The 18,089-nt window shown below is 40.2% G+C and overlaps 1 protein-coding gene across 8 annotated transcripts in view; it reads right to left on the bottom strand.

Moving 5' to 3' along the window:
- Positions 1-18,089, bottom strand: part of DIAPH2 (diaphanous related formin 2) — a 339,062-nt gene that overhangs the window by 206,036 nt on the left and 114,937 nt on the right. For 5 of the 8 annotated variants that reach the window (XR_015948654.1, XM_088664504.1, XM_088664505.1 and 2 more), the window contains 2 exons: positions 2,768-2,872; positions 1,410-1,504 (listed from right to left, as the gene is read on the bottom strand). Coding sequence is in view for 7 of the 8 variants with exons in the window: in XM_088664504.1 (XP_088520630.1) it covers positions 1,410-1,504; positions 2,768-2,872 (200 nt within the window). In the remaining variant the exon portion in view is untranslated. The remainder of the gene's footprint in view (positions 1-1,409; positions 1,505-2,767; positions 2,873-18,089) is intronic. The other 3 variants (XM_088664506.1, XM_088664501.1, XM_088664503.1) reach the window with 1 other exon arrangement.

Here is an 18,089-nt window from a genome sequence, read left to right as displayed (position 1 = left end):
GAAGGCATGTGGATCATTCATTCATTTATTTTAAGGAGGCTAGGAATCCCAACTTGATTACAATTTGGAAATAGTTCTTATTGAACAGCATGTTGCCCCCCACTAAGATTTCTGAACCTCCATAAATGTATTTCTAAAACACAAGGAAAGTTGTCTGGCAGTCCAGTACTTAAATATGAAATATTCTCTTTCCTGCACTCTCCTCTGAAAAAAAGCATCAAGGGGAAGAGGGGGAGCGCCCCATCATGTTTTCTAACCCCTCTACTTCCTCCAGGAGCCAGTCATTTTGAGGCTTGTGCTTGCATAATTATCCTGAAATTATCTTTAAATGAGCAGGCACATTTACTGGCTGCATGCAAGGGGAGGCTTCTGCATTTTACTCTCATCATAAGCGTCAGAAACTGGGAGCAGGTCTAGAACGAATTGTAAGATTAACTGAAGGTTCACAAATTTTAAAAGGGTAATTTAATTAACTGCCCCAATTGCCCCATATGAGGAGGTCTCAAACCAAGAGGAGATATTTTTATCTTGAAACGTGTGCCCACTGAAATAAAATTAGCAATCTAATCTGTAAATTTGTTTCTAAAAGAATTATTGGGCAATTTGTAAATAACTTGAGCAGAACTTAGTTGGACACAACCCATTTAAAACAGTCAGGCTTTCCAGAAAGAGTGAAGAAAGCATTTGGAGTGGAGAACCTGGGAGCCTTCAGATATTACTGGACTCCAACTCCCATCATGCCAAATTATTGCCCATGCTAGCTGGGCCTAATGGGAGTTGGAATCCAACAACATCTGAAGGGCTATAGATTACCTACTTCTGATATAGATCAAATGAACAATGTGAATTAATTTTTCAAAAATTACAAATGACAACACAGTGGTTCAAGTGGAGCACACATCTAGGTCAATCATATGTAGTGTTAATTTAAGACATTTAAAGTTTACAAGCATCTCCATTCTGAATCAGTTCCCCTATAGCAGGTATGTCGGGGTAGCCAATGTGGTGTCCCACATATATTTATTATTCATATAGATACCATGGCAGAGATAATAATTGGATTCTAACTCTCACTAGTCTTAGCCAACATCACTAATGGCCAGAATTATGGGAACAGTGGTTCTACAGCTTCTGAAAGGCACTACATTGACAACCCCTGGGGTATGTGATGTCATTAACCCCATACCACACTATGGTGAATATTTATTATTAATTATTATTTTATTTATTATATTTGTATGCTGCTCTTTATCAAAGATCTCAGAGTTGTTCACAGCATAAAAATACAGAATAATACCACAAAGTACATAATAAAAATAACAAGACATGTTACCAATATATGAATAACTGAATAGGTTATCATTCTGATGATTTAAATTGTGATTCTAAGATATGCTGTGTTAACTTACCTGAATCAGTGCTTCACTCAGTTTTAATTCATCCACTTCTAGAATAATATATTTTATTTCTTCATAAGGCATGCGGAAAGATCCCAGGAAAATTGCTGAAATGAAACACCACTATTTCAGAGTCTACTGTCAAATGGAAATGACTTTTACTTCGTATTGCTACATTAAAATTGTCATTGGAAAAGCATCAATTAAACAACAACAAAAATCATTCCAATTAAAAAGAAATTACCTTAAGTATGATTGGTATTTAGGCATGTCTCCCACATAAAGTAGGCATAGAATTACAGCATGGGCTTTTGTTTGAGGAAGGGGCAGTAGGGTTTATGGTTAGAGACTTAAGTATTAATCCACAAGTGAGACTTCTGCATTTAAGTAAACACTAAATGCTCATGTCAGGCCAGATTAAGTCTTGGAGTGGGGGTGAGGCCTGGTAGAGAAAAACATTACCTTATAATAAAAGGTAAAAGGTAAAGGATCCCTGGACGGTTAAGTCCAGTCAAGGATGACTATGGGGTGCAGTGCTTATCTCCCTTTTCAGGCCAAGGGAGCTGACATTTGTCCATAAGCAGCTTTCCGGGTCATGTGGCCAGCATGAATAAACTTATACTGGTTCACGGGGGACTGTGATGAGTGCCAAAGCACACGGAAACACCGTTTACCTTCCTGTCACGGTGGTACCTATTTATCTACTTACATTTATCTACTTACAACGGGGGCTCACCCTGTAGCATTGATTTGAACTGCTGACCTTCCAATCAGCAAGCCCAAGAGGCTCAGTGGTTTAGAGCACAGTGGTACCCATGTTATAATACAAAGATTCATCACTTTGATTAAATAAACTAAATACGGGTCCTGATGAAAGAGGAACCAGCTCTATGACAACTCTAAATTACTTCCAGGCCTCTTAAATAATACCTTTGTTGTTTTATCAGTATCCTCAGACACTGTTTATGGTCAACAGCACAGGAACATTATTGGCTCTGGTAAGTGTTGAGAGGCATTAAGTATACAAGAGTCTACTCTCTCCTAGGCATTCAAGTTTGACCTAACTATGAAACAGGTCACTCCATCATTACCTTATTGAATCAGAGTACTCTTGAACATAATTTCATCTACCGCTGATGTCCAGAGTCACAGTCTCCCAGATAACATTAGCTAATACCTCAAATTTCATGCAGTCCAAGGAGCCAAAGCTAATGAAGACAACAATGCTTGTCAGGCAACAGTTTCTACATTAAGACATTTCTTTCTAACTATCAAACGAATGACAACAAAAAAGTCTCACAAAGTTTTTTAAAACCCTTAAAGTTTGGGCTCAGACAAGGACTGTGCAAGATGAAAAACCTATTACATACACAAATTCTGTGCAGTCTTCCCATCCAATATCCGTAGCTCTTTAACTCTTTTCTTAGGCAGAGACACCTTCTTTTCTTCTGTATTCTCGACTGCCTTTTTAACTGCTAAACAAAGGGGACATTTATCAGTATGTGCAGACAGCAATGTTTTTACACCAAAACTGTTTAAACTTTCACAATATTTCCATGGCTGTGCTTTTTATGTTGAGGTTAAGAAATTCCATTGATAAATAAACAGAGATCAAACCATCAAGTGCATGGTGAAAACCTGCACAAAACATGCACAGTGACATTTTTTTTAAAAAGTCATTGCTAAAACTGATTAATGAACTTCTTCAGAGCAAATCCAACAGACATTGTCTAAAGCTGATGTGTAGCTCTATTGACCTTGCCCATCTACATCAGCGATTTGAGAGTGCAAAAGTGTTATCACAATTTCTTCAGCACATCAGAGCCTCCTACTGGTTGTAACCACACAATACCAATCCCTATGTTATTTTTTCAATGATGCCACACATTAATTGGAACATGGTCAAGAGAAATGAAAAATGGTTCAGGTGTCGGTAAAGTCAGAGTTAAATGCTTAACAAAACAAATCAAATAGAGGATCTAAATTAAACCTGTTGGTAAGCAACCAATATTTTGTTTTCATTTAATGCCATGATCTATTTTGTGAGCAATAACGTATTTGTTTATCAAAGCAGGAGAAGAAAAGCTGATGCAACATGCTGTAAGAGTTTGTTTTCCATAGTATTCTTAATGCTATGTACTGCATGTGCAGCTGAGAGGTGGATCTATTGTTGCATTGCCTACACCTGTAAACTAATGTATTCCCCTGAAATGATAATTTTATTATGACACCTGCTTGGTGCCCGCACAAGAAACAATGGCATTAACCAAGGTAAGCCTAAAATTTGAAGGAAATTAAAAGCATCCAATTGTTCTGGTGATAAGGAAAACCCACAAGAATGTAATGGTTCAGAGACTTAATTAAGCAAAACTTCACTATTAGCTCATCCCAAAATCTGGAAACACATGGGTTTTGAAAATTAACAGCTGCACAATACCTAATGTGTCTCACACCTGATCATTAACTCAATTACTGAACACTATTAAACATTACCTTTGCATGATTTAATTCTAACATTAAGACAACAAAACATTGTTACCAACAGTGACCAGATATAGCAAAGGGCAGGGGTTATTGAACTGTTAACCAAAAATACCTGTTTTATATAGTATTTTTTGAGGTACAGGAATATCCAGCCATTCAAATTGTATATTCAGTTGTCAGATATTTGTAGAATAGTAGCTTACATTTATAATTACTAAAATATCAGAATCAAAACCCAGATTTACAATATCCCACGCCAATAACAGCTTCCAAACAAATTTAGTTACAGGAACAAGGAAACTGAATTGACACCATTTATGATGAAAAAGTATAAAAGACACATCATCCAGGATATAATAAATGAGCGCAGGGCAATTTCCTTCTACATATGCAGTCACCTCCAGATATAGATTTTGTGGTGTATTGCTAACCTATGGATTTGCACATGTTTTGGAAGCAGTATTGTCTGCACTGACTAACACAAGTTTACTGAATTTTATCTACAAATTTAACAGTACTATAAAAATACTAGTTTGATCATTCAAGCTAGTTGGTACTAGTCTAGAACTATGCCATCAACTCCAGACAACAATCCCCCCCCCCAATCAAAGAGGCATCCAGTGGCCTGGGTCTCACTGTGTTGGTCTTTATTATTGTATTGCTTATCTGTTATGTTTCTTTGATTCTGTATTTTAAATTTCTATTTATGTTGTTGTGCCACCATACGTTCTGATGAAGAATGGATTAGTTTTTAAAAATAATGTTATGAGGTAGGGAACATTTCTCTCATGGCAGAGTCTGCCTGCAGCCATCAACAATTTCCTTTCCCAGTGGGGCAACTGAACAAACCAACATTTTTGATCTCCCAGTTTGACTACTCTACTTTCACAAGGGAAAGTACAGTACAGAAATTTAAAAAAGGTAAAGGTACCCCTGACCATTAGGTCCAGTCGCGGACGACTCTGGGGTTGCGTGCTCATCTCGCTTTACTGGCCAAGGGAGCCGGCGTTTGTCATTATCCCATCAAATACTCAGCAGCATGATGAGATAAGGTACAAAATTCAAATAATAATGTTAAGGCACAACTGCAAAGGAACTTTTCTTTACAGCAATGGCTTGAATTCACCACTGTTTGATGACAGCTGATAAACAAGTGGGCATGGCTTAGCTGATGTCATATGATGTCAGGTGATAAGACAGCTGGGTGGCCTTGGCTTAAACAGCCTTGAGAGCCAAATGGGGATACCTGGTGAGACTAATTAGCCCCACGGACTAGAGTTTTCCCACCACTGTTTTACAGGATACATTTATGAAACTAAACATTCAGCTGTGGTAGATGAAAACATAAGTAGCAATAGTGAGATGCATTCAGCAAACTGATATGAAGTACTTTTAGCTTTGCCAACATGGAATCAAGTAAGGTTAGACAGAGAGAAATGAAACACACACCCCACACCCACACACCCAAAATTGGTTCTCATTCAGCAGAAGATGATAGTTTTATATTCTCTGGATGACAGTTCAGGTTATCATGAGGTAAGTTTGTCACACTGTGAACCGTTAAATACTTATTGATCTAACACTGCCACTAATCACGTCTTTTGCAGGGTTACAGAAAAGCTGCAAACAAACAGTGCCTATCTGTTCCCATAAACAAAAGTCTTAAGTCACTATTCCAGTCAAAAGAAAGCTTTCAAATCTAATTTGCTGGAAAGGCTTGCATTACCTATTTAATAGCATATGCTTTTAGGAATCAAGATGACATCTGCACTGTGAACGTTTTAGGGCATCTTACTATGTATGTTTCATATAGGGCAGAACCAAAATGGTAAACATTTTTTCCCCCTTGTGAGATGAACCCCTTACCTCACTAATTAACCTCCCTCCATTTTCAGGAAACCCACTAAATAGTGAGTCTCCTTGTGGCTCCAAGTATGCAGCAAATTGCATTTTCAATTTACTCCTAACAACACTGATGCCATAAATGAAATTTTTATTGTCATTATTCAGATATTTCTATACAGTGGTCTGAAGCTCAACATCAAAAAAAAACTAAGCTAATGGCCACTGGTCCCATCCCCTCCTGGCAAATAGAAGGGAAAGAAATGGAGGCAGTGAGAGATTTTACTTTCTTGGGTTCCATGATCACTGCAGAAGGTGACAGCAGTCACAAAAATAAAAGACGCCCGCTTCTTGTGAGAAAAGAAATGACAAACCTAGACAGCATCTTAAAAAGCAGAGACATCACCTTGCCGACAAAGGTCCGTATAGTTAAAGCTATGGTTTTCCCAGTAGTGATGTATGGAAGTGAGAGCTGGACCATAAAGAAGGCTGATCGCCGAAGAATTGATGCTTTTGAATTATGGTGCTGGAGGAGACTCTTGAGAGTCCCATGGACTGCAAGAAGATCAAACCTATCCATTCTTAAGGAAATCAGCCCTGAGTGCTCACTGGAAGGACAGATCGTGAAGCTGAGGCTCCAATACTTTGGCCACCTCATGAGAAGAGAAGAATCCTTGGAAAAGACATTGATGTTGGGAAAGATTGAGGGCACTAGGAGAAGGGGACGACAGAGGACGAGATGGTTGGACCGTGTTCTCGAAGCTACGAACATGAGTTTGACCAAACTGCGGGAAGCAGTGGAAGACAGGAGTGCCTGGCGTGCTCTGGTCCATGGGGTCACGAAGAGTCAGACACGACTAAATGACTAAACAACACATACAGTCGTACCTATGAAGTAAATGGAATCCATTCCAGAAGTCCGTTTGACTTCCACAACGTTCAGAAACCAAAGCGCTGCTTCTGATTGGCTGCAGCCAATCAAAAGCTGTGGAAGCCCAGTCGGACGTTTGGCTTCCAAAAATAGTTCGCAAACCGGAACAGTCACTTCTGGGTTTGCGGTGTTCGGAAGCCAAAACGTTTGAGAACTATGCTGTTCAAAACCCGAGGTACGACTGTATAGGCTTTCAGTATATGGCTGGTGTCAGAGGGCCTGATATGGCTACTCTAGAGTAACGACTCCAGCATGGTCTTTTAAGGCTTTTATTAAGTGCTGATTATTTACAGTGTTCAGAGCAGTAAAAATGCATCCTTAAGGTGAGGTGTCAGAACCTCCGAATGGCGATTGGCGCGTTTTCTTCCAGCACCAAAGCTTTGGCAGACCCAACCTCTTCCCCCTACGTTTGCGTCGCAATTCGGGAGTTGGGGGGATTGGCCTCCCCCCCGTGGGTCCAACTTCCTGTCCCACCTGAGGCATGGGCTCCACAACCTTGCCTGAGCCTCGGACACCACTTCCTGACTCTCCGCTGGAGGCAGAGCTCTCCTTACTCTCTCCAGCGCTTGGGGATGGGCTGGAACTTAAGATGGGAGGGACTTCCCTGTATCCCTTTTCCCTCACAGCTGGTATACTACATTTTAAAACACACCAATACATATTTCTAAAACCAATTAAAATTCATATAAACTACACACAATATAAAGAGAGGACAACATAAGACCACAAAAGGTACCACACACTGACCTCAATGAACTATTCACTTGCCTCCAAAAACCCAGAGGAAAAGATACAGCTTCACTTTCCATGATGTTGAATGGGAGACAATGAAAAGGCCCTACCTTACAGTGGGGGGGGGGAGAGTATTTGATCCCCTGCTAAACTTGCCCATTTGCCCTCTGATGAAGAAATGAACAGTTCATTATTTTAATGGTAAGTTTATTGTAGCTGTGAGAGACAGAATAAGAACAGGCAGGAAAAACCCCAGAAACCCAGAAGACAAAGGTCAGAGATTGATGTGCCATTTCCAGGGATGTGGCCACTGTCACATGTTGACTGCTTCTAGGGGCCACAGGTGAGAGCTGAGAGCAGGGTGGGGACCAAAGGTGGATAAACTACCCAAGAAGGGTGTTCAACATGTCCCCCACCTGAGGTGCTACTCCTCCCTAACATCCCACATACCCAAGGGTGATACATGAATTTAAAAAAAAAATAAATATAATAAAATAATAAAAGGGGGCCTTCTTATTGACCACTAAACCTCTGATCATCACCACTCATAAAATTATGATGCAGCACTGTCATGCTTGCTTCCTAGTATTTTGAAATTCCTCCTGAAATGGATGGGGGAAGCATAAAACAATGTAAGTTTTAGAATTGCTTAAGCATTCATGGCTAGCAGATAAGGTAGCATCTTAAGGAGGTGGTTTAAGAGACTTTACTGCATATTGTTAATTGTTGCCTGCTTCGGACCCCCAGATTCGAATGCATATTTGAGTATCAGAAAGTCATTTCCCTTTGTGCTTATGACTCCATGTGGAAAGAATGATGTTAAAGGGAGTGAGTATCCTGGAAAATAGACTAACACTTTAGTGCTTATGAACCCTCTGTTGTGGAAAGTTCAAGAGATATGAGAAGTCAGCATGTAGTGTACGTGGCACACGGCACTCAACACTGAATGATGAAATCACAATGCAACTGAAGAAGAGCAGCCGGAATATAGAACAAGAGGTCAGTACAGCACCACTTAAATTTCTTCATGTTTATAATACGTGAAACTTGTTCTTATGAAGCAGAGGATTTAACAAGTGGGCTTATTACCTTCTGTTTCAGTCATAACATTTTACCCATACTTAATTAAAATGTTGAAAATGTTGAAGTATTCTGAAGCATTTGTAGTATACAGAGAAATTAATAGAAAATGGATAGCTTTCTACTGGTACTTTCATTTTTTCTAGTCAGTTTCATGGTCGGCTTTCAAAAATAAGGGAGTCGAAGAGTCTTTGTTAAAATTATTAGCCTTTAAACATTATTCAAGCTGTGGTTAAATGGTTTCTCTCCCTCCCCACACCCCACCCCGGTCAGGTTGCCAGGATACAACATCATTAATTCTCTTCGACAAGAATTCTTATTCAGGGTGATCAACAATGATGTTTAACAGTATTATTCTTATGAACCATTAAATACCTAAGTTATGATGGCATTGCCTACTTCCTCCAACTGTTTAAAAATTGTGTTTGAAATTTAGGGGGGAGCATGTATGTGAAGTCAATATCAAAAGTTTCACAAAAATCAATGTGACCTCTAGCCTCCCCCCCCCCCCCGCACACTTGCCTGTTTAGTGCAAGTGCCTATTTAGTTTGGGACACAATAAGGGCAATGATGCATTCTGAAGGGATGCACTGCAACCAAATCCCCAAGAAAGGAATTGTTCATGACAGGCAGAACTGCTCCTGGGTTATATCAGAATGGAGCTCTGTCTGCTTTTGCTTAGAGCGCAGTTCTGACTCTTTCAGGTAACTCATGGGAAAGAGACTAAAGATTTTGTTCCTAAGAGGAAGGGAGGGAGGTGCCCTCTGTGAAGCAATACAATGTAAGAGAGGCCAAATGCATCACTTTGTAATACAATAGCAATCTTTCTGAGCCTTTTAATGACTTTTTTAAAGGAGGAAATATATAAATAACACCCCTGTTCATTATTCCAAGCAACTTTCCTGCAGGTGTTTTGTTTCCCCTACGTAAAAAAAAACTCCCTAGAATTCAATGCTAACGGGATTCCTCTGAAATCTAGTAAATTTGAGAATATTTTGATTAAGTTTATTTTCTTAACCTACATGATACTTAAAGGCAGCTATGGAAAGATGGTTTAAATGCAATTCCTCACTCGAAAAATGATGAAGTGGCAAGTACTGATCTTGAAAGGGAAGGTGGGTGAGATCTGACAAGGAATAAAGACTAAACAGAAAGAAGAATGCAGGGTATGTCCACTGAAGAAAGGCAATTAGCCTGACCCAAACAACTGACGGTAGCTATAACTCAGGTGGCGCTGTGGGTTAAACCACAGAGTCTAGGGCTTGCTGGTCAGAAGGTCGGCGGTTCTAATCCCTGCAACGGGGTGAGCTCCCGTTGCTCGGTCCCAGCTCCTGCCCACCTAGCAGTTTGAAAGCACATCAAAGCGCAAGTAGATAAATAGGGACTGCTCTAGCGGGAAGGTAAACGGCGTTTCCGTGTGCTGCTCTGGTTCGCCAGAAGCAGCTTTGTCATGCTGGCCACATGACCCGGAAGCTGTCTGTGGACAAACGTTGGTTCCCTTGGCCTATAGAGCGAGATGAGCGCCGCAACCCCAGAGTCGGACACGACTGGACCTGATGGTCAGGGACCCCTTTACCTTTACCTTTATAACTCAAAAACATTACTATCCAATCCTGGCCTATCCAACTGTTATTGACTATAACCAGTGCTTTTTTTCTGGGGGGATGCAAGGGGACACATACCCCTAAACATTTTGTGAATCTTTGTACTTTTGCCCATTAACTGTATGTATTTATTTTTCCTGATTTGAACTATAAAATGGTGATTTTCTTGAGTCAATATGAGAACTCATTTGGGGGGGGGGGAAGCATTGGCTATAACTAATAGTGAAGAAAGAGTTTAACCATGTGTCTCGGTTTAGGTGGCATTCTAAGCCAAACTTTGGTTTAGCTTAGTGTCACGGTCCGGTCGGCGGGCGTCAGGACCAGAGGCAAGATGGTGGTGAAGAAGCAGGAACAGGTGCAGGGCTGAGGGTCCAGCAGCAGGCAGTTGCAGGGTCAAGGAGCAAGGCAGAGACGGAGGTCCACGGGGCAAGAAGCAAGGCGAAGGCTCAAGGAACAAGAAGCAAGGCGAAGGTCCAAGGAACAAGAAGCAAGGCGAACGTCCAAGGGTCGAGGAGCAAGGCGAAGGCAAAGCAAGGGTCCCAGGAGCAAGGCGAAGGATCAAGGAACACGAAGCAAGGCGAAGGTCCAAGGAACAAGCAAGGCGAAGGTCCAAGGGTCGAAGGAGCAAGGAGCAAGGCGAAGGATCCAGGAGCAAGAAGCAAGGCGAAGGTCCAAGGGTCGAGGAGCAAGGCGACGGCGAGGCAGGGGTCCAAGAAGCACGGCGGCAACAAGGCAAGGGTCCAAGGAGCAGAAGGCCAGATGCAACCAGGCAGGGATAGCGTTGCTGAGGCAAAGAGCTAAAGGGAAAAGCTGAGCTTTTATCCCTCCCAGCTCCTGCCACCAGGTGCTGTGAGATCTCAAGTGGCCTCACCTGGGTGACTACTCCTTGCCTCTCCAGCACAAGCTGAGGACTTCACCTGTGTGGCCACGCCTTGCTTCTCCAGCACAAGCTGAGGCATGCCCCAGTCCTGCAAAGCACTACAGGCCCCAGAGCCTGACTCCTGCCCATACTCCTGACACTTAGCTTAGCACAATGTTTCTTTTAAAAAGACAAAAGGTAAAAAAAAAAAAAAAGGTAAAGGACCCCTGGATGGTTAAGTTCAGTCAAAGGTGACTAAGGGGTGTGGCACTCATCTCACTTCAGGCCAAGGCAGCCAATGTTTGTCCACAGACAGCTTTCTGGGTCACGTGGCCAGCATGACTAAACCGCTTCCGGTGCAATGGAACACTGTGACGTAAGCCAGAGGGCACAGAAACGATGTTTACCTTCCCGTCACATCAGTACCTATTTATCTACTTGCACTGGTGTGCTTTCGAACTGTTAGGTTGCCAGAAGCTGGGACAGAGCAATGGGAGCTCACCCCGTCATGCGGATTTGAGCTGCCGACCTTCTGATTAGCAAGCCCAGGAGGCTCAGTGGTTTAAACCACAGTGCCACCTGCTCCCATTAAAAAGACTAGCAGTTGTGAGCTCCCCTCCATAGGCTACATGTTTATGTGGTCTCACTAAACCAAAGGTTGGTTTAGTGAACCAGCTCATAGTATTTGTAAAAGGCAGTTAAATTTCAACTGCAGTCAGATACTACATCAAAACTTGAATATACACAGATTTTCCCTTTTCTTTTTTCTCCTTCTTTACTTCTACACTCTCACTCTCCCCCCTCTCACTCTCTTTCTCTCATAGAATTAATGCACCTGAAACCTCTAAATAGGTAGGGCTTGATTAACTTAGGGAACATAATGCAAGATAGTAGAAGTAGTGATACCTTTACTGCTGCTTGACCCGATTCTAAGCAATTTTTATTTTCTACAGCCAGGTGTCCATTTGTTATGAATAAAGACAACAATTTACAATGACTTTTTCTTAATGATTCACAAGTGGACAGTATTTAAATAAGGATTTCCCTTTTTACAAAATTCTTCAATACACAATTCTACTTTCATAAGCAAAGGACCCTTTCCCCCCAGTCGCAGTCAGCATGTATCCTTTCCTGTGGGGAAGACTTCAACAACATCCCTTCCTACATAACAAGAGGTAAGAAAGGCTTTCAAAGCCAGTTAAAATTATTTAGCCTCCTAAAAACTCCCCATTCTTGTCCCTGAGCATATAAGATGAAAGGCTATTACCATTTTGACATTTACTCAAAAGGCAGGCTCTTCTGGGTGTTGCAATAGAATATCGCAAATTTATTCCGTATAACCTGTTACAAAGACTTGGAGTCTACATAGAAATAGAAAAAAGATAAACAACTAGTCTACCAAATGGTCAGAACTTTGTAAAATTCCTAAGTACAAGAAACAACAAATAAGAAAATTCAAGCAGCTTCACTGAAATTTTCTAATGTTACATCCAGGGGGTTCTCAGAGAAAATTATATTAGAACTGTGATCACTTGGGCTTTATGGAAGCAGATATTCACTATTATCTTCCACATGACAATACTCAGTATCGGGCCAGGGGTGGAGGGAGAAGACAGACTGATACGGAATCAGACACCGTTGATGAAATTATCCATATTCCCCAACCTGCAGAAGACAATACAATACAAGATGAATTGAGAATAGCTCTTCATCCCAGATTTCCAAAGCATCTGCTAGCCACACCCATTTTCCAATTAAGTCAACAGCTGTGTGATCTAACTGCATACATATGATGCCACCTGGAAGAGATGCAAATTGCACATTTATCAGCTCCTGCAGTGAAAATAAAGTGTCTCTGCTGCATTCCAATCCTCCCTGTAATCATAAAAGCCAACAATCCTGACAAGGTGGTTTTTTGTTTTGTTTTTTAAGGACAAGGAGGATTCATTTTCAGACTGTGATATCAAGTTAAATCAAAAGTTACTGTATCAAAGCCTGCCAGATACGAAAACTACATTAAAAATGAGAAGAATAATTGATGTAAAGTTGCATCTGTTTATCAGTACTAGCAAAAGCATGTAAGATAATGTTACTTCATCAGCCAGATTATTCATGCATACCTAAACAAAGTGCAACATATATTATTACAACCAACTCTTTCCATAACCCTTTTTTTTTAAGTGAGTAAAAAACCAAAACAAATCCGGGGCAAAAAATAGCACTATTATTCATTGCTGTTTATGATTCACCAATTAGATGTTAACCTGCCAAAATAACACCTATAATGTGACTTAATGTGACTTAATGTGATACATTATGAATATTAATATTTTAAAATGTGACTCTCTTTGAGTAACGGAAGATGAGGAGACATATTCCTCTATTTTTATAAACATTTTATTGTTATTAAAATCCAGTTGTGAGTTACAGAAATCAAACTTCTGGAGTTTCCCTTCTCCATTATCAACTTGTGACAATTAGCACGATTTACAGAATGGGAATACTATTAAGCATCTCTGTGCTTTTTTGTATACACATAGAAGAGATCTCCGACTTTTTAACAAACATTAAGGTGTTTCAGCACACAGCCCTCTGTAAGTGATCCATTAACAAACCTCATAACCAAAAGACCAGTTTCTTTTAACTGGTTTTCAGACACTAGCTGTTGAAAGACAGCTGTGAACACAGCAAACACAATTCTTAGTCTAAAGAGTTACTTATTACATAGATATAAAGTCTTCTGCCAGAAGCATTCTACTGAGAGTTTGTATGAATAATTCTACTTTATCCTTGAATTTAAATTAACATAGTAGAAGAACACCTGTAAATATTCTTCTTCATTTTAATTAAATACACAAACTCCACCTGGGATAAACATGAAAAAACAGGGAAAGAGATAAGTATTCCACATAGTTCAGCTATTTATCCAAAACTTCAAAGTACCTACTTTTGCCACAAATATTTCAGATCCTTCATCTTATTTTGTACATTTCTCTCTTTTGCCATATGTGCCCATGGAAAAAAAATACATATTCATCAGCCACTTATCCAGATAAGGGAATAGGCAAACCTGTTTCTGCCTATACAAATGAGACAATCTATATTGCTTGCATACAAGTTTCCAATTTCTAATAGAACTGCATTCATTACAAAATACTGGGTAAAGTCTTTGATGTATTCCAATTTCAGCCTTTAAAAAACTTTGTATAATGTGGCAGCTGCAAACAATATATCCTCTTTACGTTTATGAATTACATGTATTACTGTGGTTTTCACCATTAAAAAAAATTATATCACTTATTCAGGTTTGCTATGTTAGGGAGATAAATAATTACACAACTTTTAGAAAACATATGAAGGCAGCCCTGTTCAGGGAAGATTTTAATGTCTGACATTTTATTATTTTTATATTTTGCCAGAAGCCACCCAGAGTGGCTAGAGAAACCCAGCCACTCAGGTGGCAATAAAATATATTATTAGCATTATTTGTTTTTAATCAGTCCCCACATGCAAAAGTGATAATAGAATAACGACTACACTTTCAGGCAAACATTAATTGCATATGATGCTTCTGGTGCCATCAATATTCCTCTACCAATATGTTCAAAAACTGACTGAAAATATTTCTCACCCAAATAAAGCTTCTCTTTCACATATTTATATCAGTATTCAAGCCACTGTATAATGGAATGGTTAATTGTTGTTGTTGTTTAGTCGTTTAGTCGTTTAGTCGTGTCAGACTCTTCGTGACCCCATGGACCATAGCACGCCAGGCACTCCTGTCTTGCACTGCCTCCCGCAGTTTGGTCAAACTCATGTTCGTAGCTTCGAGAACACTGTCCAACCATCTTGTCCTCTGTCGTCCCCTTCTCCTAGTGCCCTCAATCTTTCCCATCATCAGGGTCTTTTCCAAGGATTCTTCTCTTCTCATGAGGTGGCCAAAGTATTGGAGCCTCAGCTTCACGATCTGTCCTTCCAGGGAGCACTCAGGGCTGATTTCCTTCAGAATGGATAGGTTTGATCTTCTTGCAGTCCATGGGACTCTCAAGAGTCTCCTCCAGCACCACAATTCAAAAGCATCAATTCTTCGGCGATCAGCCTTCTTTATGGTCCAGCTCTCACTTCCATACATCACTACTGGGAAAACCATAGCTTTAACTATACGGACCTTTGTCGGCAAGGTGATGTCTCTTCTTTTTAAGATGCTGTCTAGGTTTGTCATTGCTTTTCTCCCAAGAAGCAGGCGTCTTTTAATTTCGTGACTGCTGTCACCATCTGCAGTGATCAAGGAGCCCAAGAAGGTGAAATCTCTGCTTCCATTTCTTCCCCTTCTATTTGCCAGGAGGTGATGGGACCAGTGGCCATGATCTTGGTTTTTTTGATGTTGAGCTTCAGACCATATTTTGCGCTCTCCTCTTTCACCCTCATTAAAAGGTTCTTTAATTCCTCCTCGCTTTCTGCCATCAAGGTTGTGTCATCTGCATATCTGAGGTTGTTGATATTTCTTCCGGCAATCTTAATTCCGGCTAGGGATTCATCTAGTCCAGCCTTTCGCATGATGAATTCTGCATATAAGTTAAATAAGCAGGGAGACAATATACAATCTTGTCGTACTCCTTTCCCAATTTTGAACCACTCAGTTGTTCCATATCCAGTTCTAACTGTAGCTTCTTGTCCCACATAGAGATTTCTCAGGAGACAGATGAGGTGATCAGGCACTCCAGTTAGCCACATTTCAAAGATCCAGAGAGCACTGAAGTCTCATTTGAATCTACAGTGAAATTGCAGACTGAGATACCAAGTTTTTACAAATGTATAATTAACATTTAATTTATGAGTGATTGCCACTAGGAAAGATGGCTCTAGAAACAAGATTTGACAAATTCAAGTAGGAAAAGTTTTACCAATCATCTAGTAGGTGTCATGGTTGAGCATGGATAAATATGGGCCTTAAACATATGAATATATTTAAATATATAGGGAAGCTTTTAATGTTTGATAAATTATTGTATTTTAATATTTCTGTTGGAAGCCGCCCAGAGTGGCTGGGGAGGCCCGGCCACATGGGCGGGGTATAAATAATAAAGTAGTAGTAGTAGTAGTAGTAGTAGTAGTATCAGACTAGACATTAGCCGTCAAGCTGAAACTGAATCCTGACAAGATGAAAGAGCTATGGATTGGAGATTATTGCATCTGAATATTGCATAGACAGTCTTCTCTGCACTTCCCTTCAATGAAGATGCATAGTTTGGGTATACTCCTAGAACTAGCTTTGTCACTAGAAGCCCAAGTGGTATCAGTGGCAACAAGTACCTATTATAAGGTTTAGCTAGTGTGCTAAACTGTGTCGAACTTGTGGCTTTGAAGATAGCTTAGAATCTCTATCCAGTGCAGAATGAAGCTGCCACGGTGGTTAACTGGTACATTTAACACCAGTGTAGTGATCTGCACTGGTTGCCTATTTATTTCTTAACCCAATTCAATGTGTTGAAAGCTCTAAATAACGTGGGACCCAAATACCTGAAGAACCACCTCACTACAACTGACCTTTTCCCTTACCAGTTGAAAAACACAGGGGACTAGATACAGGATACAGCTACAATGATCAAAGGAAATCTATTTGCCAGTGGGATGCTAAGGACAAACACAGCTTTAGCAGTTGTGCCCATCTTTGGAATGATCTTCCTCTGACTTGTGTCCGGCACTGACATTGTTTACCTTTCATCAGCAGTTGAAGACACCTATTTGCACAGAGCTGTGGGAGGGTTTAAGGAACTATGCCATTTATTTATTTGTATTACATGCTTATTTGTGTTTAGAAATGTTTGGCTGTTTCTTTGCTTAATTTTCTTCTTCTCCCGTTTTTGTATTATATGCATCCCACTCTGGAGTCTTTCAGTGATGGGTGGAAACATATAAACTGAATTAAGAAGAATTAGAAGTGCTATCTAGGTCTTTAGTTGCAAATTTAGTTTTTTAATAGCAACCAGTTAGCAAGTACTCTTGTTTAAGGAATGAATGGATTACAACATAGAAAACCTGTTTATAAATTACTGTTTCAACATTGTCTGTCCCCTCCTTTTTCTTTCTTTCCTGTGTCTTTTCGAGCAGTGGGCTGATTTACTGCTTTGAGAGTAGAAACACAAAATGCCGATAAAAAGTTCTAAATATCATTGTCTACATACCATTCAAAGGTATACTGCTATATATTACTGCAGAAAGCTGTGCAACTGACTCACAAATCACACTATCCTTACTGTGCAAATAATTTTAAACTTAAAGAGTGAGGAAAAACTTGAGAGAGGACCAAACTATAACAATTTTAAAATAAAATACACTTTTGAGTCCTAAAAGCCACTGCCTTCTTTTATTTCTGGAAAGAAGCATATGACATACAAGAAAAAGAAGTTGCTCATTCCCTTAAGGAGGTGTATTCAAGATGGCTTGCTCTGAAAAGTATTCTACCCACTTAAATAATGTATTGCAACCAAAGAAAAGTTTTGTCTCCCCTCTATTTCTCCTCTTTATCTTCTGCAGGTCAGGTGGTGAATGTGTGAGTCTGTTGCCTGGTTGCAATAATGAGCTGGGTGAGGCCCAGTAAACTGCAGTTTCATCCAGCCAAGACTGAGACATGGCGGGTAGATGGTTCTCTGTATGTGATGTTTAGCCTGCTTTTGACAGAGGTCACGCTCCCTTTGAAAGAGCAGGTGGTAATACTACTACTACTACTACTACTAATAATAATAATAATTTATTATTTATACCCTGTCCATCTGGCTGGGTTTCCCCAGCCACTCTGGGCGGCTTCCAGCAGAAAAATAGAATACAATAGTCTATTAAACATTAAAAGCCTCCCTAAACAGGGCTGCCTTCAGATGTCTTCAAAAAATCTGGTACAGTCATACCTCGGTTTAAGTATTTTCCGTTTAAGTACTCCGCGGACCTGTCTGGAACGGATTAATCCACTTTCCATTACTTTCAATGGGAAAGCTCGCTTCAGGTTAAGTACACTTCAGGTTAAGTACAGATTTCCGGAACCAATTGTGTTTGTAAACCGAGGTACCACTGTAGTTGTTTTTCTCTTTGACATCTGATGGGAGAGCGTTCCACAGGGCGGGTGCCACTACTGAGAAGGCCCTCTGCCTGGTTCCCTGTAACTT

The sequence above is a fragment of the Zootoca vivipara genome, chromosome Z2 (genome assembly GCF_965207765.1).
Source record: "Zootoca vivipara chromosome Z2, rZooViv2.hap1.1, whole genome shotgun sequence".
Classification (NCBI taxonomy): Eukaryota; Metazoa; Chordata; class Lepidosauria; order Squamata; family Lacertidae; genus Zootoca; species Zootoca vivipara.
The sequence above is the reverse complement of the archived record's forward strand: the minus strand, read 5'-3'. Positions and strand labels throughout refer to the sequence as shown.